This window comes from Varanus komodoensis, unplaced genomic scaffold (genome assembly GCF_004798865.1).
Source record: "Varanus komodoensis strain SLA01 unplaced genomic scaffold, ASM479886v1 scaffold3, whole genome shotgun sequence".
NCBI lineage: Eukaryota > Metazoa > Chordata > Lepidosauria > Squamata > Varanidae > Varanus > Varanus komodoensis.
Genome location: NW_025335761.1, coordinates 37,000,909 through 37,028,351, shown reverse-complemented (window position 1 = coordinate 37,028,351; position 27,443 = coordinate 37,000,909). Strand labels below are relative to the sequence as shown.

Below are 27,443 nucleotides of genomic sequence, written 5' to 3'. Positions count from 1 at the left end.
GAATGCAGGAAGGCAAGGCCGTTGAACCTCTTCAAGGCCAAGGGCTGACCTCCATTCTGGAACCGTGCTCCAACGTGGGGTGGAACCTAAGGCAATGGGTTGGGGCAGGACTGAACCACCGTATTTTAGTTTAAAGACCAGGAATTAAGCCTTTGGAGAGGAATTTCAACCCCAGAGAAGGAGGCAAAAATTTCACAAAGGCCAGTGAGCCACAAGATAATTAGTGGCTGTGGAAATGAGCCGTGGCCATTTGGCTGAAGATCTACAATTCTACCATGAGGACAGGGGAGGTGCGTGGGGAGGGGATGGCACCATGTCCAGTGCTTTCACAGGCTTGCCAGTATCCAAACATTTCAGAAACTGGGAAGAGAGGCAGGGATACACTGATGAAGCTCAGCCTTCCAGTGGCATCTCTAACAAGGGATCACTTTCCTTTTGGGAATCTCTTTCCTATGTGGCCAATATGCTTGGTTATTATATTTATATCCATGATGGACCTCAAATGTGGATTCCCAGGCAGTGCTCCATCCAGGCACTGGCCAGAGGCAGATGTGCAGAACTTCTGCAAGGCTGCTTATATCACAGACTTCAGGCCATGCCCTGCAATGCTTCTATGGCTGAGTGAAAGGAGATACAGTGCCAAACTGTGCTGGCAGGATCAAGCTAGGCTCTCTTTGTGGGCTGCTGAAAAGAGGTGCTTCCAGAGTCTCTGTTCGGGGATACAGAAGTAGATTTATTTTGGCATGAAGTGAGACATGTTCTGGTCTGGTGTTCCTGCACTGGGAAACCAGTGGAAAGAGAGACTGCAAAGGAAAGATCTGAAAGGCAGACACCAACTCAGACACCAACTCACAAGCCACTCAGCAGGCTTCAAGCCCTCTCTTTATCATGAACTGAACTGACAACCTCAGAGCAGCGACCTAAATTCAGTGAGGGCAAGCAGGGTGAAATAGTAAAGCACTACAGCATCAAGGCGTCAGAGAAAGAGGTTGGCAATCTGCTTGGCCTGATTTCAGGTGCTCCTTGCCCTAATCTGAACATCCCTCTAGAAGTGGTCAGTTCAGACTTCTAGTGAGAGGAATGTGTCCTTTTCCAGGAAGACTATGGGGCAGGGAGGAAAATGCAGGAGGGACAACAGAGGTAGGGTGGTTGCCCAGGACAGATGTAGCAGGGCAGCTGCTGAAGGCCCTCAGCCCAGCAGGTGCCCACGAACAAGAGTCCCTGGACTTGCTCTTCCTTTTCACCCCTGCAAGCTGCCTGTTCACCAACCACTCAGTCCAACCTAGATGGTGGTGATGAGAAGGATGAGCAGGAGATGCTGCTGCCTCACTGCTCACTGGGTCTCTGCCTGCGAAACAAGCACACGGGAGCAATGCTGAGAAAGAGGAGCATTTGGGAGAGGTTGGCCGAGACATGGGAGCAGCTGGTGACCCTGGTGGAGAAGAGGCAGACTCGCTGATGGAGGAACCAATGCAGGGTATGTTGCTCAAAGGCCCTCCAAAACCTGGCTCTGGAGAAGCGGAGAGAAAAAAGGGGAGGCAGAAAGAGGGAACAAAAGGCAAAGGGGACCCCTACCCCTACTGGATTTCCCTGCTCCCTGCCACCAGAGTAGTCCCAGCAGAAAAAACAGGTTCTCCACCTCCTCGTAAGAGAAAAGATCAGTACTAGGGGACACTCACGTGGCTGTCATTCTTTCATCTTGGAAGGTGACAAAAGCCATGTCGAGGCGCTTGAGAGCAATCCGGCCACGTTCAGCATTAAATTCATCTGTCAGCTTCTCTTCCAGCTCCCCATAGTATTGCTCAGCATCCACCTAGCAGCCACATTAACAAAAAGAGAAAAGAGAAAAGATTGATATGTTTTGCTTTTCTTGGAAATGTCAGGTAGAGTAAACGTTGAATGAAGTTAGCCCCTTCTGTTTGCATGCCTTCCATTTCTCTATAAACTCCAAACACAAAATAGTTCCTTGGGAGGCTGCCTGGCATGACAGATGCTGCTTTAATCCAGGCATTTTCATCACAAAGAATAAACTGATTAGACTCTTTTGCAGAAGATTAAGTAAAAGTTGAAGGCCAGACTCTACAACAGTTTTTGTATCAAATAAACATTCAGCAGCTGCCAAATTCTAACCCTGGAATTTCCACTGGAGTGAGGCACTAAGAAGGTGTGTTCCTGACAGGGGGAGATTACTGGCATCTGTCCAGACTCTTCAGGCAGGCGCCACTTTAAAAAGGACAGCAATAACTCTGTCAAGGAGATGATGGATTCAGCAACAACAGCAGCAGCTGGTTGCCAGGCTGTATTTTCCAACCAAGCCTCGAGACGAAGCTAGCTGAAGCATTTTCAGAGAAGGGCAAAGGATTCTGTGATTTTTTAAAACTTTTTTTGATCGGTCAGCCACTTTGGGAACATTCTTTATGCTGAAGGGAGAGGAAAACCTTATCTAAATCGGGGTGGGAAACTTTTTCCATATGAGGCACCTGCAGCATGGAAAAGGTCTTGCAGGCCCCACTCCATTTGTGGGAGAGGCCAGAGGCACAGTGGGCAGTCCCAGATGTGATCGCTACGGATTTTACGCCTACCAAGAAGCAAGTAAGACAAAACTACTGCCCATCTACTCAAAAGTGTGCAGAACTGAACTTCTCCAGCAGCACTTTCAAACGGTGCCCCAAATGCCAAGCGCCTGCAGTCCACTCACACGGAGGCAGCTGCCCTGCCTGCAAAATGCACAATTCCAAAGCAGTAAAGTTAGAAACCTTCGCAGGGTAAATCTACTGGTTAATGGCCTTTAAATACCCTCTTTCTTTTCAGAAAAAGAAGTGTGGGGGCTGTCCACCTCTTTCTCCATTCTCTGATGGAGTTCACATGTTCTCCCTCAAAACAAATGTCGGGGAGGAGAGTGGGGCGGTCCGCTGCTGGGTTGCTCATTCAGTTGACGCACGAAGGCACCTGCAAGCCATACGGACGTTCCCTTGTGGCTTCCTCCACTTCAGCGGGGACCCTGGCCCATCAGGGGTCTGGTCTGCCCAGAAAGGTGCCATGTGCACTGCAGAGTCCCTGCACAATTCTCCAAAAGATGTGGCCACAGGGAACGTAGGCGGCGGCAGGCCTGCGGGAGTCATCCTTCGACTCCTTCCTCTGAAGGAAGTGGACATTACATCTGATAAAAGCCCTGGGAAATTTTAGCTGTATTCGTATTTCCCTTGGGCTTGTATGGGAAGGGCAGACAGAAATAAAAGAAAATTGGATTGGTGGCTGAGACAAAGCGAAATTTGGCTTTCATTATGTCATGCTTATTACAGAAGAGGGGCTGTAGCTCAGTGACAGCACTTGGTTTGCATGCCAAAGGTCCCAGGTTCAACCCCCAGCATCTCCAGGCAGGACTGCAAAGAATCCTGCCTGAAACCCTGAAAACGGTGCGTGTCAGACAAGACTGGGCTAGATGGATCCAGGATGGCTCCGTGAAAGCCAGCACCTTATGTTCCTAGTATCAAGCAGAGGAATATTAAGAAGCATTTCCATAATGACTGAAAATGTGGGATGAAGGAACTGCACCATTCAACTTATCATAAAGCTATTCTGAGAAGTTAATAGAATACGATTAGAAAACATTTCCCCACTCCTGCCACAAAGTTAGAAGCTATTTTTACATCAACTTGAAAAAGATCTTAAGCTGAGACAGGCTTTTACTGTTCTGCTGTCCATAGTATCTTTAATATGTGGTTGACAGTATCCATTGTATACACTGTGATTTAAGAATTCTATGTGTCTAAACATTTATGAGTTTATACGATTGTATAATTTAATAAATACAGATGCTATTTATATATTGTAGAGTCTTGATAATGGTAGGACAACTATAGTAGGAAGAGCCAGAAATTGTGTATTTTTAGGTAAACCATCTCAGACAATGGCTTAACTGAGTTGTGGATTCTTGCCCACCAGGTGAAGACAAGTTGTGTGGCAGTTGTAAACAATAGCTGGAAATCTGCAGTTGAAATTTCAGCTCTGCCATGAACTTAGTTGGGACAGGATCAGGAAAGCCACTCTCATATTATTGGAATTTTAAAAAAAATTCTTGTACTGGGTCCCATTTCCCAGGATTGAAGAGGTTGTCTATAGGCATACCTTGGAAAATGGCAGATGAACAAGCCAGTGGAACAATGGGCAAACAAAGACGCCCAGGTGCAAGCTTACTTATTCGATGTGTATCAGGAGCCTGACTTTCAATTCATACCTCCTCAAAGCCACAAAAATGGCAACAGAAGATGCGGGAGCAGGGGTGGATCTTGATCATGATCTTCCCCTCCTTTTGAGCCTTGGTGGTGAAGTAAAGCCTCCCCTTCATGGCCTTGCGCCTGTCAGAACAGAACGACAGAGGTTTCTAAACAGAATTCTAAACAAATTACTTTTGTTATGTCAGAATTAATTATTGTCCATAATTATGACTATAAAAGGCCAATGTGTTACCTGTGAGCAGTGCCAGGAAATATGAGAGGACTTTAAATGGGCCCTAATGGATCGGATCTACTGGACTCTCTCCATAGATAAGACTTCCCTGATTGCACGCAGAAGAATCTTTCCAAGTATAGTTAGTTAGTTAATTTATTAAAAGCTTTTGTATGCTATCCTATTATACCAAAATCTCAGTTTGGAGGATCTTGTCTCTCCTAATGCCTTGGTAAGTGCACTCAACTATCCATTGGATTTTGCATTACTCCTAATGTTGAAATGCCGCATCATAATATGTACTCAAAGACATGCTTTGAGATAATGTATTAACATTATTACATTGTTATTGTTTTTATTCTTTTCCCCCTTTCTTTTCTTCTTTCAGAACTGCTATCTTAATGAGAAAAAAAGCTATATATTTCCAATTTAATTCTGTATAAGCTCATGTTTCTGATTTGGACACATATTATTTTCTGTTATTGCAGTTTGCCGAAATTTTCTTCATTATTAAAATATGGCTTGGTTCCTAACATTGTGCCCTGTGAGTATGGGTCCTTCCATGAGTACAATTCTCCATCTGCAAATGAAAGCTCTTTCTCTTCATGGAGCAAAGGTTAATTAGCAAAGCTACTCTGAGGTTTGCAAGATTGTCAATTAGTTCAAAAACTGAATGGAATTAAAGGTAAAAACATGTAACAGTGACATGGCACCAGAAATAGACAGATTGGTTCCTCCCTAGTTCCAATGTTAAGGTTACAGTATTTGTATTTTAGGAGCAAACTACAGACTCAAGCAAATATGGCTGAGATGCAAGTCCTTGGCATGTCGAAAAGATATTTCACAATGCATCTGAAGTAATTCTCTTGGTTTGGTGATGACATCCTTGTCAATGATGCTTGTTACTGCCTTGTTCTCGCATTGTCTCTCTGCATAAGGATCTCAGGACAGAAGCATAAAAAGCCCAAGAAACAAATCCCCGCAAGGCAAAGAAGGCAAGAGAGATTGAGAATGAGGGAGAGATTGAGAATAGGGGTGGGGCGGATGGGGACGGGACGACGACAAACCTTTCTGAATCAAGCTTCATCAGTTTGCGGACATCAGAGCAAAACTGGATACCAGTCACTGTGCAGCTCGGGTAAGCCTCACTGTGAGGAGAGATTATCAAGATCTGTAAAGAACATGCCCCTTTTGGGGGAAGGATGGGATGCTCTTCCTGGTGCCTTAACAAACTTTACATCCAGAGGGTGCAATGGAACATGGACTCCCTTTTTCTTTTAAAGCTGTAGTGACAACTAGCCAATTAAAAATGAGACATTCCTTTAAGAATGTATCTTACTCTGCTAAGACCAGAAGCCAACAATTCTTCAGCACTTTTGAAGCATCCCACCCTCCCACTCCACAAATGCACACTTTGTAAAAAGGGGACTGATGCCCAATCAATGATCAGACCAGAGAGTCTCACCTACTGGGCAGTACAGAAATTAAATAAACAATGGTATTAAATAAACAACTTTAAAAGACCACTTTCCTTAAAATGTTTAAAGTTCAGATATTGTTGGACTACAGCTACCTTCATCCTTGACTACTGACCACACCAACTGGGGCTGATGGGGGCCAAGGGGAACCTCATTTGCAGGCCTCCGAGTTCCTTGCCTTGGAAGAAACATTTGAAGAGAAGAGGGACTAATGCTTGCTATTGCTGCAGCAGGAAGCAAAGCATCTCGACACACGAGAGGCTGGCTTCCCTGGTAGAACTTGTCACTGATTCCTTCTTAGCTATCTAGTTTCAAATTAGATCTGATTCTCACTCATGGTTGGTGTGAAAAAATCACGTCCGTTTCAATCTTCGTTGCAGGGAAACCTGGCCATTCAAATGTCCACGTGCCATGTGCAATAGTTTTGTACCCATTTTTTAAAAGCACAAATCTGCCACCCATCCAGGATTATTATTAGCTGGTCTAGGAAAGCGCAGGCAACAGCCACCTATGTAGTTGTACTTACTGAAAGTGCTTGACAACAAGGGAGGGATCTGTGATCTCCTTGGGAATCCCAGTTACCATCAATGTCCGGGCTACCTGAGGTAGAAGAAGGGAAAAATCCTTAAAGCGGAGGCACCTAGCGCCAAAGAACTAGAACTTTTTTGACACAAGCAGGATACCTAGAATTCCATGCTAATGAAGATCAGCTCTGAAACTGGGCAGGCAGGTAAGCCCTACCTTATGCTGAAGGACCAGTGCAAGGAACAAGCAGTAGAAACCCCGGAAGTCTTCCTGCCTGGATGGTGGTTCCCATTAAGGGCACACTGAGGGAGCCATCTGACTCCAAGATTCCACAACAGGGAATGGTCTGCTGGGTGGCAGGAGAGATTAGGACTCATTCTTTCTTTTAAAAGCATTAAGGAGAAATCCACTCTCTCAATTTCAGCTACGTATTGTGTTAATGGATGGATTTTTTTAATTGTGCGAACTGCTTTACTGATCCTCAAAGCAACCCTACGGGTCAGAATTCTTCTCTTTGTACAGGAGAGGACCTGAGGTTTAGGATGGCTTTGTGAATCAGTCTGCTCCTACTGCTTGCATAAGGCCTGGAGAGTCAGGAGCACATACATCTCCACCCCGGTGAAAGGCGCATCTGCTTAATTCTGTAGGTGGAGATGTGTGAATTGACCATCTGGACTTTAGACAGGAAATATGACAAGAGGACATCAACAGCATACTTTCAAGATCTAAAGCTGCTCTCAGTTCTTGGTGCCACACTTTACAAAGTATGTAGACAAACTGGAACAGGTTCAGAGGAAGGCAATGAGTCAAAGGTATGGAAAAGAGGTCCTATAACAAAATATCAAAAAATTGGATTATATTTAACTCAGGAAGAGAAAACTGGGGTGGATTATTCAAATATAAGGCAGGGATGGCGAACACATGACCTTTCTGATGTTGCTGGACTGTAAATCCCATCAGTTCCAGCCAGTATAGCCAATGGTGAAGGGTGATGGGAACAGTAGTCCAATAGGCAGCCAACAACACAGAAGACACACTTGTTTTTGTCTGCAGGCAAGGATCGATCTGATGGGTTTTAGTTGCAGAAGGGAACATTTAGGATGAAGATTAAGAGAAATGTCTTAATTAACTGAGAGGTAGCAACAGAATCAATTACCCAGTGTAAGGAACTGCCGTTGGTCTGGGCAGCAATTGTCACTACACCTCTCTTGAAATTGTTGCTAAATATGCTGCCAAACTCTGGCACCATAGCATCACTCGGAAAAAAATCTTTAGAAAGTCAGCATTTTTTCTTGCCACAGCACCAATTTTGGCTGCAAATTTGGAAGCCAGGTTGTGGGGGGCAGGTCATTTCATAGAATTTTACAGGAGGCAGAGAGGGTATGTGGCCTACATACTGCCCACCCCCTGACCTGGGAGATAAGTGGGCTTTTCCTTGCTGGTGGTCTTCAAGCTGATGATGTTTCAGCACTGGATTTCTTACAAAGAACAGAGGATGAGACTAGACAACCCATGATGCCCCTTCCAAGACTGTAATCTGCCCAGGGCTACCTGGCAAGTTTATTTATGGTGGGTTGGTACTTTACCTGATGCCTCCATAGAAGAAAACATCAATGCAGCTCAAGTTTGCATCTCTGGGTGCAAGAATGCCCATCCAGGGCAAAACAACAAATGACAACAGAACTTCTCACTGTCTAGAATTTCTTGGAAAGGGCAGAACAAAAAGATTTAAAAGGGGCTGTAGCATTCTTTACCTTTTCATTCTCCTTGTATTCAAGTTGGATGGAGTGATGAGCCATGCACAGGACAGTGATGATGAAATAAAGGAGAGCAAAGATACTGTGTAACCACAAAAGACGGTCACTGCAAGGAAAAAAAGGGGGGGTGGGGAAGGCATTTTTCAAACCAGAGCCTTTCTAACCCTCCATAAGGGAGGTTGAGCCTCTTTCTACTCCCCCCAATTCAGTTATGGAGAAGCCCTCTGGGGCCACATTCCACTGGTGTGCAGGGCAAGGGGCAGCAGGGCCTGAAAATATGATCACATTTTAACTTAAAGCTCTTCCTGCCTTAGGAGAAGCACTTCAACCATTTGGATGGGTGAAAATGTGCAAAAGCTGGGAAACCATCAGATGACTGGCAGTTGGAGGAAAGGGGGGAAAGCCAACAGGGCAACCAGGGATAGTGGTCTGGAAGTCCAGGTGAGCTGAATCTGGCTTACACACCTGCTCTACATGGTGATTAATATAAATTCTGGAGTATGATTTAGACTGTTTGTGTGGAAGGACCATGCAAAGCCCAGCAGTGAACAAAAGAGAGAAAAGACTGCAGTGCAGAAAACAGTGGCCTTGGATTTGTTAGCATCAGATTACGGCAATTCTCAAAAGAATTCCTGCAGTAAGTGAACCAGGCTGGCTGGGTTGTTATTCCTCCCTCACTTCTTTCTTTGCTGGTTGGAGAAAGAGAAAACTCACATGCAGTTTGCGATTTCTACCTGAATTTTGCTCATATCACTAATGAAGCACACATGCATCTACAGATGTGAGCATACAGATGTAAGCACACAAGCAGTTATCATCCTGTCAAGCAAAAAGGCTTCCATATTACTGGTTAACACGTGTGGATGAAGAACTATCTGTATGCACATGTGGCTTATTTGCCCCCTACAGCCATCACCTCAAACAGCAAGCAGCACAGCTCTGAGGATGTGAAATTACTTACTCTTTGGGGACATTTGCGACTGTGGTTCGGCCAAAGGTAGCTGGGTTCTTTCCTAAAAAGAGAACAATATGAGCAGGTCAAAGACATCCAAGGACACTGTCACAAAATGGACACTGTTTAAAAAACAACAACAGTGGCACCCACTGGCCTCCCAACATTCTACACAGTGAAATGGTTAAGGTTTTAGTTGCTTTCATAATGCTGGGGATCTCATCTGATTTGTCAAGTGATTGACCTGGGTATAACCAACAGATGGACTGTACATTAGACTGGGTTCTGAAAGCGATTTGTCCCAAAGCTTGCTTACCATATTAAGTCAAGCTTTGATTGACATTTTGGCTCACTTTTTTAGGTGAAGAAGACAAGAGGCTAAGAGCAGCCATGCTGGGGCAGACTAAAGGTCCATCTGCACAGCTTTCTTCAAGCATGAGCTTAGGTCCAAAGCTGCCGCAGAAGTTGTTTCTTCAGCAGAAACAGGTGGTCATGTCCCTCTACTCCAAATCCCCATGTGCTTTCAAATTCTGCACCAGAAGGCTGAGGAACTCTTTGGAGCTTCTTTCATGGTGTAGCCGGGTGGAGAAGGGAAGAAACCTCCATTGCACTGGTGACTTTCCATCGGCACGGTATTAAATTATTTCTCCAACCAGATGCAGCCAGGAAGCCACCAGACAGAACATGAAGCCAACAATGCCCTCCCACTCAGGTTCCCCAGCAGCTGGTATACAGAAGTATTCAGAGGCCAGCTGCTCCTAATCTGGAGGTAGCACATCATGACTATCAGTCTTTGGCATCTAATTTCACTTAAAGGCCATTCAGATTCATCAGCAATCTGTAAGGCACTAACTAGGAGGTGCCTGAGCAAGGCTGATGGCTTTGAACAAGCCTCTTTGCGAAACTAAGCATGCATAAGCCAAGTCCTGTTTAAACAGTCTTCTGGGAAGCTAGCCATATAAAAAAATCCTGAAAACTTGAAATTTAAAACTCTACCCGGCTTCATTTAATAAGAACTTAAGGAGAGCCATGCTAGATCAGAGTGAAGGCCTATCTAATCCAGTATTCTACACCCACAGTAGCCAACCAGTTGCCTTTAGGAAACACACAGGGAGGACACATGTGCAAAAGCCCCTTCAGCCTGGGTTTCCAGCAAGTGGCGTACACAGAACTATTGCCTCTGCTACTGGAGGTAATCTGTTGCCATCGGAACTGTAGCCATTGACAGCTGCTCATCTGCCACAAATATAATTCCTTTTAACAGCCACTCAAGCTGGTGATCATCAGTCCATTTTGTAGCAGCAAATTCTCTGGTTTAACCCTGCATTGTGTGAGGAAGTGCCTGTTTGGTACCTACTGAATCTAGAATTTGCATCCCACTGTGGTCTCACTGGCACTTTAGAAAGGCAAAAGGATGCCTGCCAACCAGTCTCCTGAAAGAACATTATAATTGCCTCCCTGCAAAAGTGACTGAATAGTAGAGCAGTTCCTGAGAATGGAGAGGATGGCCATCCTTGAAGCATTCTATCATATTACTAAAATCCCAAGCATACATGCTGCCTTGAGATACCGAAGAAAGGCCAAGAGAATTTAATATTTGAGAATTCAATGAGAGCAGAGCTGGATCAGCCCAAAGGCCTATCTAGGTCCCAGTCCTGCTTCCCACACAAGTAACCCAAATGACTCTGGGAAGCCACCAAGGAGGGCAAAAAGGCCAGGGCCCTCCTATACTATAGTTCTCCAGCAGCTGTTGCTCAGAGCCATACTGTCTCTCCTCCTGGAGACAACATCACTAGAAGGCCCTGGGATCTTATCCTGTCTCCCCTGTCACAGGAAAACACAAGTCACAGTGAAAGAAATAACCAATCGCCTCCTATGTGTGGGCTTATGTGTCACTGTATCCCCTCATCTGAACTGAATATTGCTTCCCAGCTCAAAGATCAAGGGGAAAGTGCTCTCCAGATCAATTCTGGAAGCACTGTGAATGCTTTAAGGACAGAAATGCTTTGTTCTGGAACCAAGCTAGAAAAGATGAAACACATTATGGCATTTCTGTCTGTTTGACTTTAAAACAAAAGACAAACTCTGGGGGAAGCAATTTCTACTTATGACATTTACCCAACAAAAACTGCCTTCTATGAAGAAATTTGCCCCCAAATGGAAAAAACGTAGCAGTTTTCAGGTGGAGAGATTTGTCTGAATAATTGCAGCAAGTGCTAGCCTCCTTCCCCCACGGTCCCTGTCCAGAACAAGGCATGAAAAAGTGTGACTCAATGAAAGCTGAAAAAGACCGAGGTGCAATCATGTACTTCCCATCCTGCTTAATTGAACCGGGGCTGGCATCTACGTCAAACACTGATGGGCATCTGCTGAGGAGCCACGTCCCCGCAGAGGCCCACCAACAAGAACCTCCTGGGGCTGCTTCTCCTCTTCCTTGCTACAATCTGTTTGCTCGCCTGCCTCTTGCTCTGGCTCAGACAAGAGTGGTGGTGAGGAAGAGGAGGTGCAGAGGCCGCTATGTACTTGCTCGGTGGTAGCAACGAAGGAAGAGGAAGAAGAGCAACAGCTGCTGGTGGGAAGGGTGGTAAGAAGATAGACTCACTGAGGGAGGGGGTCCATTAAGGGTGCCTTGCTCAAGGCCTATCGAAGCCTAAAACTGACACTGAATCTGATCCTCTGATTTCCAATTTCTGCCTCTCTTTGACTTTACATGGCAGCACTTCCCTGGCCTTGTTTTGCTCACTTCTTGGCCATTTCCATTTTCTCAGTGTTGCTTCTTCCAGCAGACTAGTTTCTCTGAAACTCCTTGGAAAGGCCACAATGTCCAAGCTGGTCCAAGATAATAAAAACAGCCCACCAGATCCCAGAGAGGCTAGACTCCTACCCGGCTGTGGGGTTACCCAGTGGATTTGGAGTGCTACGTACCCAGAAGGTCGCCAGAGAAGTTGACGGGGAGGATGACAGCCACTGAGAGCACGCAGATGATCATAAGCAGCACCAGTATATGCCTCTGGAAGGAGAGGTAGGTGGTGGCATCAATTCCGCATTTGCTTTGAATTTCCTCATCTCTGAGAAAGGGATGGAGGCATGTTAACTGAAAGTCACAAAGAAGCCTCCTCTACACTTGGATCTTCTTGCATGCCCATGCAAAATGGAAGACACAGTAACAACAGTGAAGGGCTTTGCTACTTGGATTTATGTGGATTTCTATCCCTACTTCCAGGAGTAAAAAACGGTATACACAGTTAAGAAAGATGAACAGCAGTGGCAATAGGACAAGTGTGAAAACTCTGAAACTGAAATTGAAGCTTTCAGAGAGTAATCCTGCAGTCCCCTGGAGAGACTCCCAGGGACCATGGGAGGCCTTGGAGATCCAGCCCAAGACTCCTCCTGCTGAAGCCACTCTGGAGACAACTACTGGCTAACTCTGGAAGAGTGGCCCTGGAGGAGGAGGAAAGGAGGCTTTCTAGTAGGTAAGGAGCGGAGGAGACCAGGGAAATTAGGGCAGATTTAGCCTCAGTTCCCTCTACTCCTTCCCTCCCCCTTCTAAGCACACCTCAAAAAGTTGGTCCAGTGAAAATCTCCCAAGACAGAGGATGGAAGACAAACATTGCCTCTGCCCCTTCTCTGGCCTGGCCAGCTAAGTCCAGCAGAAAATATGAAACTTGCCCATTTAAGGCAAAGTCACCCCCAGATACTCTGTATTTCCACAGAGCTGGGGAAATTAACTTCCCTCCCAGCTGCTGTAAGGATTCCAGTTCATTTCAGAGGGAACTGAGAATTCTAAGGGGGATGGCAGGTGACACCAGCATCCATACTAATGAAAAAGTGCTGAGCTGCATCACTGTGAGCTCCAGTTCCACCACTGATGGGAAGAGAAAATGGGGAGAAATGAAGCAGAATCTTTCTGCTCTCCAGTGGTAACAGGATAATGAGTGTTGTTAGTGGACACCTATTCCTCATACAGAGAAATACAGCTTCCAGAGTTCCTGGAGAAGAGGAACTGACTGATAAACCGTTCTGGGAATTGTAGCTCTGTGAGGCCAATAGGTGTTTTCTAGTAACTCTTAGCTCCAGAATTACTTGGGAGAAATAATGGCTAGTGGAAGAAAAGTATCATAACTGGAGTTTATTCACTTGAATCAATGGGGAAAATTAGCCATGACTTCTGATGGGCTTAGTCAGGCTACTTTACGTGTGATTCACCAAGGATCCAATGAGAGCACAATAAAAGATTACTGGAAATTTTGAGAAACTGGAACCCCTAAACTTTGGACTCTGGACTCACGGGGGATGACCCACACTTGCGCCCACACTGTGGACTCTGCAACCCAAAGTCAGTGGTTGCAGAGTCCACAGAAAAGTACAAGAAACCAAATAGTGATTGTCCACCCAGACTGCTGCTCTTGGCAGAATATAGCTTTATATAGTGTAGATAATTAGTGCCCAAGTTTCTTTTTTTTCTTCTTCCCTCCCTGTCCCTTTTTCCTTGTATGTCGTGTTTTTAGATAGCAAGCCTGTGAGCAGGAACTGCCTTATTAATTCCACAAAAGCCACTCTGAGAGCTTTTTGGCTGGAAAGTAGGGTATGAATATAGCTTAAAAAACCATTAATGCATACTAAATACAAGTATCACCTGCCACTTGCTGGATTCATAACTTTGTATGATTTGTAATATGGGGGTTGTGGTTTACTTTTGCAGTGATATAGTGGCAAATTTAGAATATTTACTACTATATTAAGGGTATATTAAGAGCCACACACTTCAAAATTACACCCCCAAGCAACACCTATTTCCAAGATTATTCAACCAGGGTCCCTTCCAAAATAAGGGGGAGTGCTATGACCCCCCCTGGGCTCCTTTCATTGCACCTTTGATTGTAGGTTCAAACAATGTGATCAGTGTCAGTCCCCTGAAGTGGTGCTTTGGGCAAGGGAGAAAAAGTGAGATTCTCCACAAACTTTATAAAATGTGTGGGCCTCCCAGGAAGCCTTATGGCTAATGGGGTGGGATAAAAATCTAATAATAAATAAATAATACATGCAGATCTCTCAATCTGGCTCTCTCAGCTCAGTATGATGCATGGTTAAATGGGAAGCTCATTAGCACTAGATGGCAGGAAGAGAACAGCAAAAATAGATAAAATAAAAGATCTCATTCTACCTGCTCTTCAATCTCAATGAACAAAGCAATGACATGTGTACGTACTCACATATAGGAGAGCCAGTGTGGTGTGGTAGTTATGAGTGGGACTCAGGTAAAGTGGGTTCTAGTCCCTGCTCAGTCATGGAGTGATTCTGGGCCAGTAACAGACACTCAGCCCACCCTACCTCACAGGGTTGTTGTTGTGGAGAGAAGACTGAGAGGAAAATGACGTAAGCCACTTTGAGTTCTTTAAAAAAAGAAAAAAGGTGGGACATAAATCTAATAAATAATAAAATATTCAGAAGTAAGCCTCACTGGGCTCACATTGTCTTATTTTCACAGATACACATCCAGGACTGCTGCTTATGGAGGTGACTATCTAGTTGCAAATGAAGTGCAAATGATATCATCATGATTTTCACTGAAGATGACCTTGCTACAGGAAAGGCAGAGTGAGGCACAGAAGACAGTTACTGCTGCAAGTGACATGTACTCACTTCATCTGGTAGACGGAAAGGAGCCAGGAGCAGAAGCCCTAGAAGGGGAGTTGGAGAAATGGAATGAGCCGCTTGAGATCATTTAGTCAAGAAACACTGTTCGCTGCCATCTCAAAAAACTTCAGGCTGCACCCACATCTGCAGTCATGCAGCACTGGTACATGCAGAGCAAAGAAAATGAACCTGATCCTAGAAAAGACTGCCTAAAAGGGAGATGAAGAACATTTGACCCTCTGGTTGTTGCTGAACGCCAGGTCCCATCAGCCTCAGCCAGCATGGCCAATGGTAAGAGATTATGGGGGTTGGAGTCCAGCAATACCTGAATGGCCGCAGGGTTCCCCAAATCTCCTCTAGAGAAGCAAGATGATACAGCAGGGGATGGCTATGGAAGGAACTGGCCATCTGACTGGTCTAACTGCTGAACCACTGGGAATGAAGCACCGGGAGACGGCAGCAGTGCTTTTGCCCTTTCCAAACATTTCTGCTGAATACCTCCCTGCTGCCCTGAGGTAAAGGGGGTCTAATTTTGCTCTGAAAGCCAAAAGGGGATGTGGCCCAAGGAAGATGCTTTGCGGGATGAATGAGGAATTCCAGCAAGCCAGAATTGGACGTTGCTTCTGTCTGCTAAAGCATTAGCTATTGCCAAATACAGGAGCCTTAGACAGATGGACCCTTTGCCTGACTCAACTTGTCAGTTGTTTCATAGCCATGTCCCAACTAGCAAGGTAATTGAATGAAATTAAAAAGTGGCAGCATGCAGATTAGAAACAGTGAAGGCAATCGATGAAGAGCATTAAGATTGCCCAACATTGCTTCCCCATTTGTTTGCTTCTTGCCTTATCTTTAATTTTGATTTATCATGCAGCTACACAGCTAGGGAAAGAAAAAACAGAGTTCTCTGAAAACATCAGCAACCATTTCCCCTGCCCTACACTTTCTTGCAAGCAAGGTTGACCAGTGCTAGGCAGACATTGATAGAAAGAAGCTTCTCTGCATGCAGGGTACCATTCCCTCTGGTTTTCTCTATTGAGACTCACCACATCTTTGTTTTCAGCATCCAGTGGGCTGGTCTCCGATGGGGATTTTTCTTTTTCACTTTGCTCTCCATAGAAAAGTGATGTCAGGCTTCCCGTATATTGGAAGAGAGACAGAAAGAGGAAGTATGTGGGAGGGAGAAAGGAGAAAGTGAAGGCAAAGCAGTGAGGAGGATTATGTGAATCAGATTAGAGGAAAAAAGAAACAAAAGGGAAGAAGGAAACATTATTCATCAACTGTAAGTGCCTAGCTCTCACTCGCATTCACCAAGCCCCAGAGACAGCAGCCAGCAAGAGAGGAGGAAGAGTGAATGAGAAAGATGAGGGGGTTTGAGGCCTTCAAATTGCTGTACCAGAACGCCAAGGACCCGAACTCTTAATGCTCAAGAGAGGCCACAAGAAACAGAAGTCTCCCTTCTCCAATGGATGTAGAGCATTAATTGCACTAGAATAGTTATGCAGACAATGGGATATATTGCAGCAGGGATGGAAACAAGGGGGGGGAGCTCTGAGGTAGCTGACAATAATACCTTAATGAATCAGAGACACCAAGATGGTATGTATTCACTTTTGGCATTGTTCTGGGCTGGATGGAATAAGAGCTGCTTAAATGCATTTCAGCCCAGCTGGCTCCTAGCAAAAGAGCCCAGTAAGCTAAGCTCTAATGGGGTGGGGGTGGAGAGGAAGACTAAGAGGTTCCATGAGTGTGACACTCTGGAAGAGCCAAAGGTATCTTAAGCCATCAACTCCATCAGTCTTACTGCATTGACCAAGGGCAGTATCCAATGTGATATTGTTACACTGTGCTAACAAACAGTGCTTGCTGGCATGACTGGCTTTCCCAGATAACTGAGAACATCAGCGTATATGCTCTGTGGCGCTTTTCCAAAGGGCAGCACCTTACTCAGTGTGTGAACAGAATACTGGATGAAATGGACCAGGGGCCTTATCTAGCAGGGTTCTTCCTCTGTTCCCCCTGAGCTACTTTGAGCCACAACTTCTAACTACATTTGAAGGGCACCTGGTTGGGGAAGGCTGTTGTATATGGTATAGCCTGTGGCTGTGTATATTGACAACACTGTTTTTCTGACCTGAGAAAGGTTTTTGATCTCTTACCTTACTCTTAAGGAGCATTCCTATCTACTTTTAGACAAAAAGAAGTCCAAACACACATAGGAGTGTGCCCTTGGGGATGTAGGAAGCTGTCTTAGAAGTGAACTATTTTTCTACCTAGCCTACTTTGTCTACCTTGAGAGGCAATGGCTTTCCTGCAGCTGGAGAGAAGCAGTCCCTGTTACCTGAACCTTTTGATACTGAAGGTGTCAAGACTTGAACCCAGGTCTTCCTGAGTGCAAGGCAGGTGTTCTGCCACCCAGCTATGGTCTATCCTCACAGTCAGTAAGGCATTTTGGAGCCCCTGTAAGTGCATGAATGTGATTTGGCAAACGCAAGGTTTGTATCCTTGTGAGGATATGGCAGGACTTTGCTTCTTCCTTCGGCGGTTGCTGCCACTGGCCCTCATTGCCTGGCCCTTTAAGGAAGGGAAAACCGAATGCATACAACTAGCAAGCACTGAGCAGTGCTCTGTGGTTGTTGTGGCGTAACAACATGGCAAGAGCGGTTCAGGATGGCTCTGCATGAGGTGGCCCCCTGCTTCACCAGGCCTGCAGCACTTTGCAAATAGACCAGGCCAATACTTAAGACTCTTTCCATGGACCATAATTCAAGACAAATCATACCTGAATGAGGGGAAGGGGGGAATGTGGTTTGGATGGACCCATGCCTCTACTTGTCTGATGTTATTACTTGGAAGCGGGAGGAAGAAGTGGCAAGTGACACTCAGAATTATAAAGGGAAGGGATAAATGACACCCAGAACCAAACAAAAGCAACCTTGGCAAGTGACAGATCATTTCTAAAGACCCAAGAGCAATAATCTCATCTGATACTACAGCACAGGATCAGAGTTTCAACAAGAGTTATTTCAGAGCTGTGGTGCCTGAAATAAGATGCCCATTAAATACCAGGGAAGCGTGATGTTCTGAAAGAAAACCAGGGAAACCAGGGACATCTGGAAACTCGATGAGAGCGTGGCATTGCATTTTTAAAGCATTAGACACTGATCATGACCTTTTCATTTCCCAACATGTGTTAACACCAGGGTTTTTTTTCTGATTGGGAACAATGCAAAAGAAAAACAAACCCAACACCTGAGAGAACCAGGATCAGAAGAATATTCTAGAAGAGCTTGCCCAGAAGCTAGTCCATGAAATGACAGATGATAATACCCTGTGAAGGAAAGAAAAGCCACTGCGAAGCAGGAGGATGGGTGCAGGAGACTCATAGCCCCTTTTTAATAGGCTCAGTAAGAAACAATGAATATAAAAGGGCAGCTTGCTTTGTCCAATTTGAAATCTGTAGCAGAGCCCCATGGAATTCATCACCACCATTTTTGCCTTGTCCTCAAGTTGGGACAAAAGGTGTCACCTGTACATTGTTCCTCTTTTCTTTTTGCATCCTTCACAAGAAATCCCTCAAGACTAGTTTTCCAGAAAATTACAGGCAGGGAGACAGAGCTTATTCCCTGATGAACAAAGGTGAGAAGGCAAGGCTGTGTGGGAAAGCCAGTTGATCGCGTGGGGGTGGACTGAGCCCCAAACCCTCCTTTGAAAGCAGTGGCAATTCTTTTTCTTTCACAAGAGTTCACAGTCTCCCCAATCCCCTTGTCACCACTGCATCGTTACTTGTAGGAGTTCCATGTGCTTGGAGGGAAATAGCTAATTAAAAAAAAAAAAAAAAAAGGAGGACACAGGTGAGATCATCAGAGCCAATGAATGAAATGGCAATGGCAGCAGCAATGATGCATGTATACACTGCTTTGCAGTATTTAAAGTATATAACATTACAGGGGGGTGAGGAAGACACACATTCTAAAATGTGGTGGAGGTGGTCCAAAAGAGAGCCCTGTTCAGGTCTTTCGCCACACATTAGCATTACGCAGGACAGAGAGCAGGGGAATATCCTTAGTGGTCCCACTTCAGAGAGACTGGGGCCTCGTCTTCAGAGGGGAAGCCTGCCCAATGTGTCCTATGACTGGGCAACTCAACCAGGTTTGCCTCTGTAGACAAGGCCCCAGTACGTGGCCACTGTGTGGGGACAAGACCAGCAGGCATGGTGCTGCTCTCCATGCCATATTAATGCCCGATTCATGTGTTGCCTTCTGAAGCATCTCTTTTCAGGGCAGGGAACACATACCCTCAAACCCTTCAGCATAGAACATCTGTCTGTCTTCATCCTAAATTATTTATTCAGGATGGAGAATATTTAGACAGCAAGAAGATCCTACAACTCCCAGCATGCTCCAGTTGTGATACTGGCCTGGGCATGCTAGGAATTGGAAAAGGTTTTTCTGTCTAAGCACACCTAGGATTGTGCCCTTATTTATTTAAGAATTAGATGCTGCCTTTTAGGGAAAACCCTCTTAAAGGGGCATACAAACTTTCAAACCACAAACCACAACAACACAATGATTAATAACTTTAACAAAGCACAATAATAAAATAAAAAGTAACAATGAACAATAATAATTACACTAAGCTTGTATTTTAAGATAGCATTATTATAATATCAATGTTATATGTGGATGTAGGGAAGGGGCCCACTAAAGCTATGAGATAGTTGTCAAAGATCATCATCAAAGCAAAACTGAATTAGCAAATCCCTGGCTCATTGTTCATACTAAACTGGAATGAATAACTATTTGGCTGTAAGAATTTCAGGTGCAAGCCCACCAATCTGGATCAGGTCCAAAGTAGTGCAGGAGTCCCTTTCCTCCTATGTTAGGGTTCTAAATCAGCTCCCTGCATTGACTCTACTGTAAAAATGGCAATAAGAAAGGGTTGCTTCCTATTTTGAGGTATTGTCTGTTTTGGTCCTTACTTTTGCCCTTCCTTAGATTGGCACTTTTCTGCCTCACTTCTCAAATGCAACTGACAGCCTGTGTTCTCTGACTTTGGAGTCCCAGACTCAACCTCAGAGCAAGTTTGGGAGTCTGAAAAAACCTATAGTGAACTGGACTCTACCCATCTAGGACGGAGCTTAAATAAGGTAGTCAATGGCATGATAAAATGGCTTCCTTGTCCAAAAGCACACTTCATCTGCTATTATCAGCCCTAGAAAAATGTTCTATGTGTTGTTATTTTAAATGAAAGCTCAGTTGATTAGGATTTCATGCACACTTCTTCTGCTGCAGTCCATTGCAACCATTTTATTTCTCCTTCCACCAGGCAGATGCCATGACACTTTGTCCATTTCTACTCTGCTTGGAGTAATGGTGACGGCTGCCCTCAGCTCTTCCTTTGTCAAGCCAGCACACACCCACACCCACACCCACACCCACACCACAGGGGCCTTTTGTTTCAAATCCATGTTCAAGAAACTACATCCCTCAACTCTGTTGCTTTTCCATCCACTTGGAAAGCTTAGATCTCACCTGTCATTATCCATCAACAGGGCCAGGCGCCCATAGTCCCAAGCTGCTTTCCGAAGGCAGGAGAAGACCAAAAGAAGAAACTGTGGCATGAGAAAGAAATTACAGGGTTAATGGACCCTATTTGTGGTAGTTAACTGAGCCCACCATTATAAAGCCTCTTTTCCTTACCTGTGACCTTTGTGGAAGCTGCATTATGTGGCAACACTGGATTCTTCTTAGCTAACATTAGTGTACATCATGATGGCTACACAATGGGATTTCTGCTTCAACACATTTTGGTGTCTTGCTAAACTTTTGTTACCTCAGGGAGCACATGTGCCCAAACTCCTGTTCGCTGAGGTACTGTGCATGGTGGGTTGGAGGGCAAACAGGAATGAGGAGGGAACACTTAATTCTTCTGGGATATGCTAATTCTCCCTTGCAAAAATGCATATACGTTCTGCCAGAAACAAATTTCCTTCTAAGCGTACTGAAGAAAAGGCAAAAGTAGAAAAATGGGGAAGAAGACATGCACAGATGGAGGTGAGGATAAATGTTTTGAATCTGTCCATTCCCCAGCAAATCTTCCCCTGCCCCAAGTTAGCATTGGAAAACTCATGTCTGCCTCAGAGCTTGTGCATCCACCAAGGTTTGAACAGGATCAAGCATGCCTCTCCAGAACAAAGCAACTGTGTAAACCCCAACAGGAAGTTTCAGATGCTATCAGTCTACATGTGGCACATCTGGGTGCTAATGAAATCAGCACCCAGATGTGAGTGCTGATTTCATTAGAGAAAAATACAGAGAATACAGAGAAAAAACATCTAGGGCTCTCTGGGTGGTATACAGTAATATTTATATCTCACCTTTTTTCCTTTCAAGGGAGTCAAGGTGGCTTACATAATTCTCCTACTCAATTTTATCCTTACAACAACAATCCTGTAAGGTAGGTGGGGCTGAGATTCTGTGATTGGCCCAAAGTCACCCAGTGCGCAACATGGCTGAGCAGGAACTAGAACCCAGCTCTTCTGAGTCCCAGTCCTGTGTCCAGTCCAACTACACTGCACTGTGCTTTCCTTTAAATACTTATCTTTTTGGAAATATTAGCTCCACTATAATCAACCAATCAATGCATCCAAAGTATTTTGACATTGGCTGGATAAAACAAAAGACGGTAACCAGCCTACGTACTGAACCACGCATGTATGCACCATTAAAAATCTTTTCAGTAGGGATGAACTGATTTTGAAAAAGATTCTGGACTGTGCTGAAATGGACAGACTGACTTTGTCTCTGAAGGAGAAAGTGGATACATACTTCTATCAAACTTGGAATTCTTTTTATCATTGGCTAGAGAAACGGGACTATGCGTAGATTTGAATATATTTACGGATTGCTATATTAAAAAAAATGGGAGGCTGACCCAGCAGGTCTGATGATTTTTTTTTTAGTTTCTAGAAAATAATAATAAAATTTACTCAAAAAAAATTTTTTTTTCAGTAGGGATGCCCCCTCTGGGTTTGTGACTTCCCGTGTATGGAGGTGATGTCACTTCCTGCAGGCTAGGAAGTTCCCTTGACATATAAGCAAGCAGCTGCAATTTTGGCCTACCTAATTAAAGTTGGGCATAGTGTAGAGCAGGAAAACCATTATCTCTAGAGAAAATGTAGCATGTTGAAGAAAGGCTTATCTCACTCCACCCCAGTGAGATCAGAGACAGTTTTGTCTTCTATCCTGGCTCACCTTCAACACTTGGGGAAAAAGGTCTCACCGGCATCAAAGTAGATGTTTTTCCTAAGCATTCCAATCGTGCACTGGACAGGGAAGGGCTGAGCTGTAATCATGCCCCCACCTGCATCCCTGTAATCGGGCAAACAAACATCTGAAAAGTAGCTAAGTCCTAACTTCCATTTTAAGTGCTATGTCTTACTTGGTTTCCTTCTTTCCCAGCTGCAAGTGAAGCACTGTGACTACTGGGTACTGAACGGGTAATGATGCAATTGCATTTCTTTCACTCACCAGCCAGAGGATGAAGTTGAGGGCAAGCACTGTGGGCACACCTCCAAACGGCAGCCCTTGCAGGACGGTGCTGCGGGCTTGGGCGCTGAAGCACTGCTCCTCTGTGTTGTTGGTCAGGACATCCAGAAACATGAGTTCGTTCAGGGAGAGGGTGCCTCCTTCGCTTGATGAAGGCTCTTCCACAAGCATGTTGTCCATCTATGCTTATGGTCTCCTAGGGAGTTTTTCTCTGTAAGACACCAGGGTGGGTTTATGATCTTAGATTTGGTTAAATCAATTCTATTTGTATTTGGAGCTTGTAATAGGACTTTCATTCTGTTGTCCCTTCCTTGGAAGATTTGGATTTTGCGTAAATGTGTTCAAACATGAATGTATAAATTTGCACAAGTGTAAATCCCGGCCAAATCTCAAATTCCCCCAAAATGCAAATGTTCACACTTTGCCTATGGAGAAAATTTTTATTTTGATCAATGTTTTTAATTTCTCATATTCTACATCTAAATGCATGTAAAATTACAAAAAGTAAAAAAGACCAGTCTGCAGAATCTGTGAAACTTAGGAAAAGATGTCCCACTGTGGAAACTACAGGTCAAATCCATAGAAATCCAAACTCGTTTGTGTCTTCCAGATTTCTCTGACACACCTAGGTGGAATTAAAGAAAAAAGACATAGGCAGGATAGGAGAAGATTGAAAAACTTTTATCCAAGGAGACTTTACCATCTGAAGGGATTCCCCTCCCCAAATCTGCCTGTCTTTTTAGAAAAGTCATCAGCAGAAGCTGCTTGTGCAGCCCATCCCAATAATCTCTGACTTATCTCAGGAGAAGACAAAACTCAGTAGAGAAGAGAATAACGAAAGTTGACGGCAGAAGAAAAAGAAGAAGACCAAATATGACATGGATCAATTCCACAAAGGAAGCCATGGCCTTGACCTCACAAGAGATTAACAGACCTCTTCAAAGCTCTTCAGACCTTTCTGCTCAACATGATGTGGTGTGAGACGGAGGGCAGGGTGAGCACCAGCAGCTTTCTGTGGTTCAGAACACCTGACCAGAGTCCTCACTCTCCTCAAATTTCTGGTTTTGTTCTTTCAGTCACATGCACAGTTTATGGAGTGAAGGGGTGGAGTGTGATCACCTTCTGCACTCTGGAGAGGCTTGCCCCTTTCAAAACATTCCAGAAAGATCCCCTTCCTGCCCTGGAAAGTGACCCATATGGCAGTTCTGGTGTTTCAGCACATGGGACAAATACATACAGAGCAGAGGGTCTGAAATCAGCTGGTTCTTGACAGTGCAACCCATGTTCCAAGCAGGGCCCCAAACCCTTGCACTCACCCAGGGCCACAATCACACGCAGAGTGGTACTATGGTCCAGGCACTGAGAAGCAGCCTAAACAGCAAGCTGCAGTTCAACCTTGTGCCTAGATCTTAGGTAACAATCTTATCATTTTTAAAAAACTAAACTTCCCATTTCCTTTTTAATCCTACCTGAGAAGTGTCATTCCCCAATTTAGACTCCATTACAGATGCCAGGATCAACCTTTGCCATTGTTGTGCAGACAGCATGAGACACTATGGGGAAAAAAGCAAAAGCACACCAATTATATTGATAAAGCTGCATGACTGAGCTGCGCAGGTCTCCACGTTGACAGTGTTATTCTTTGTAAGAATCTAGTGAAACTTGTCTTGCCACACCTTGTCCACCCTTGCAAAACAAACAGTTTTGGTCAGAGGCACAGTATCCTGCCTCAACCTTAAGGCCTCGTTTGCCAGTCAGCTTATAACATTCACTCTCTTTGGACAGCTTGGATCTTTTTGTTTCTAAGACTTTGTACACCAATCTAAATAGGACCTGGTCAGTAGCAAATTTGAAACCATAATAAGTGGTGTCATTAAAACAGCAAGCCATGCATGATACCTTTTTGAAGTCGAAATCAGCTGATGTGTCCTTATGGAAAAGAATGCAAATTAAAATACTCATCTCAAAAGAAACTCATATATGAGAACAGCTGCAATTTCTGCCCCAGGTTTGGGTTGGAACAACCTTCCTCAAGCTGAGATCCTCTGTCAGTGTTGAAGTACAACTTCCATTAATGACTGTACTGACTGGGGATGATGGGGGTTGCATCTGACACATCAGAAAAACACTAGTTTGAGGAAGGCTGGAAATGGATTACAGGAAATGGCTGCAGTGTCCTGAGGTGAAACGTCTAGCAAAAAAAGAGGAATGATCTCTCTGCTCCCTGTTCTTAGTGGGTCAGGGACTCTGCTCAAATACAAAAGGAACAGCTGTGTGTCCCAAGTGCTGAATGCCAAGGCTCCCTACTGTCCAATTCAATCAGAGTGGAAAAAGCTTGAGAGATCGTCTGATCTCTCAAGCCACCTATAGCTGGCAAAGTCTTGAGGCCTACACAATATCCATTCTCCTCTGCGTTAGCCCGTGCTGCTCTGCGGCCAAGTCCCAGGTATTTCTGATCTCCTACAGCCTTGCCTCACCATACAAAACGAACAGTTACCTTTTAGTAAAACTGAGATGTGGACCCCAACTTACTTTTAAACATTAATCTTACATTCATTTTAACACTGTTGTTTTCATGGCATTTATACTGTATTTTATTGTTATGTATTACAATAAACCTCCCAGAATGTTATTGTTCTAAACCTCCCAGAAATAAAATTAACAACAACTTCACATTCAATGCTTTTCGAGCCCACCCAAAGTGCACTAACAATGCAATTCTATGAGTATCTATGTTCAGGATCCACTTCAGCTGTAATCCTATGAATTAGGGGGGCGGGGAGGGAACTTGTGGTCTTCCAGACATTTTGGTTTGACCTTCTTCAGTCCTAGTTTTATTGGCAGAGGGAATTCGGGAGTTGTAGTCCGACATATTTGGAGTGTACCAGGTTGGAACAAGTTGTACTTTTTCTGAGATTTTAGTTTAAAATGCAAAACTGTAGGGATGAAAAGTAGGCAATATAATTCATATCTTTTTTCATCCTCTGTTTTTTCATGATCACCTCCCATTTTGTCACCACCACCACCCTATGAGAAAGCTTAGGCTGCAGAGATTGTGACTGGGTCAAGTTGATAAGCTGAGCTTTGTGATGGGAGGGCAGGGCGTGGATCTAACCTGAGTCCTCCTGACTCAACAGTTTTCTAGTTTTCACTTGGAGAGATTAAAAGAGAAGCATGTAAGAGGAAAAAAATGGTGCAAGGACTTTTCCAGATGGTAGTTTCATCCTGAAATAATGATCATGATTTATTTTTTAAAAATTCTATACATCCTATATTTTTAAAAATCTCATGACGGTGTACAAAAGAATTAAAAGATTAGAACCAGGTGAATAGTAATTGATTTAAAATACAATAGATAAAATATATATTAAAGCATTTTTAAAAACTGGGTAAATAAAAAGTTTGGGTCTGGTGCTGGATAAATAAAGAAACAGGGCCAGGTGAACCTCTCTGGAGAGCATGTTCCACAATCAGGGCACTATTGCTAAGAAGGCCCTTCTCCTAGTAACAGCCCTCCTCACCTCCTTCAAAGAGAGCTCTTGGAGAAGGGCCTCCACTGATGAGCTTCAGGTCCAGGCAGAAATATAGGTAAGGAGACATTCCATTCAATATCCAGGCCCTAAACCATTTAGGGCTTTATATGCCACTGACAACACCTTAAAGAGGGCCTGGACTTCAATAGGTAGTCAGTGGAGATGGTATAGGACTGGCATTATATGGTCACATCTGCTCGTTCTAGTTAATAACCTAGCTGCTCTATTCGGCACCATTTGGAGTATCTGGACCATTTTCAAGGGTAGCCCCATGTAAAGCATGTTACAATAGTCCAAACAGGAGATTATCAGAATGTGGGTTACTGGTGCTAGGCTCTGTCTATCCAGGTAAGGATGCAGTTGATGGACCAGTCTTATTTTGGTGGAAAGCACTCATTGTCATGGAAGCCACCCAGAATTTTAGGGATAGCCCTGGGTCAAGGAGTACTCCTAAGCTACATACCCTGTCCCTTAGAGGGAGTGCAACCACATCCAGAACAGGGCAAATATAACTCACCTGAACAAATGAACCACCTACCAGTGATATATCTGTCTTATCTGGATTAAGCTTCAATTTATTGGTCCTCATTCAGTTGATCACTCTGCTCAGACACTGGTTTAGAACCCTCACCACCTCACCTGGATTAGATGAAAACAAGAGGTAGAGCTGGGTGTCATCAGTGTACTGGTGACTCCTCAGCCCAAACCTTCGGATGACCTCTCTCAGAGGTTTCACGTAGATGTTAAACAGCATGGGGGATAAAATGGAACCCTGTGGAACTCCATGGCATAATTGCCATGGCACAGAGCCACAATCCCCCAGTGCTACCTTCAGGAATCAGCCAGCCAAGTAGGAGCAGAACCACTGCAAAGCAGTGCCTCCTATTCCCAATTCAGCCAGCCTATCAGAAGGATACCATGGTCGATGGTATCAAAAGTCACTGAGACATCCAAGAGAACTAACAGGGTCATACTCCCTGTCGCTCTCCTGGCAAAGGTCATCCCCCAGGGCAACCAAGGCAGTTTCAGTCCCAAAACCAGGTCTGAAATCAGACTGAACTGGGTCTAGATGGTCAGTTTCCTCCAAGAGTGCCTGGAGTTGTCCAGTCACCACCTGCTTGAGCACCTAGCCCAAAATAGGGAAATTAGCCACGGGTCTATAATTGGCTACATCCTCAGGGTCCAGGCTTGCCATCTTCAAGAGAGGTGTGATCACCACCTCCTTCAAAGGAGAGGGGACTAAACCCTCCCTCAAAGAAGTGCTGATGACCTCCTGGACCCAAAAATGCATCCCTTCTCTGGCTTTGGTAATCAGCCAGGAAGGGCAAGGGTCAAGTACACAGGTGGTGGACTGAACTTGTCCAAGCATTTTGTCTGCATCCTCAGGCCTCAACAATTGAAACTCATCCAACAAGATCAGATAAGCGGTGCACTGGATACAGGACTACCATCAACTATGGAGTCCAATTCATGGTGGATTTGAGCAATTTTAACCTCAAAGTGTTGTGCAAATTCATCACAGTGGGCAACTAAGGGGTCCACTGAATCTAACTTGGGCCCAGATT

The 27,443-nt window shown here is 44.6% G+C and overlaps 1 protein-coding gene across 2 annotated transcripts in view; it reads right to left on the bottom strand.

Annotated features, from left to right (window-relative positions):
- Positions 1–27,443, bottom strand: part of TMEM63C (transmembrane protein 63C) — an 82,570-nt gene that overhangs the window by 15,515 nt on the left and 39,612 nt on the right. The window contains exons 3-14 of one of the 2 annotated variants that reach the window (XM_044436420.1): positions 23,815–23,898; positions 22,328–22,556; positions 20,330–20,409; positions 15,842–15,929; positions 14,805–14,842; positions 12,087–12,229; positions 9,171–9,222; positions 8,207–8,315; positions 6,454–6,527; positions 5,517–5,597; positions 4,238–4,358; positions 1,680–1,813 (exon numbers count right to left, since the gene is read on the bottom strand). In XM_044436420.1, the coding sequence (XP_044292355.1) occupies positions 1,680–1,813; positions 4,238–4,358; positions 5,517–5,597; positions 6,454–6,527; positions 8,207–8,315; positions 9,171–9,222; positions 12,087–12,229; positions 14,805–14,842; positions 15,842–15,929; positions 20,330–20,409; positions 22,328–22,525 (1,118 nt within the window). In that variant the 5' untranslated portion in view covers positions 22,526–22,556; positions 23,815–23,898. Of the gene's footprint in view, positions 1–1,679; positions 1,814–4,237; positions 4,359–5,516; positions 5,598–6,453; positions 6,528–8,206; positions 8,316–9,170; positions 9,223–12,086; positions 12,230–14,804; positions 14,843–15,841; positions 15,930–20,329; positions 20,410–22,327; positions 22,557–23,814; positions 23,899–27,443 lie in introns of those variants that run through there. The other variant, XM_044436421.1, reaches the window with a different exon arrangement.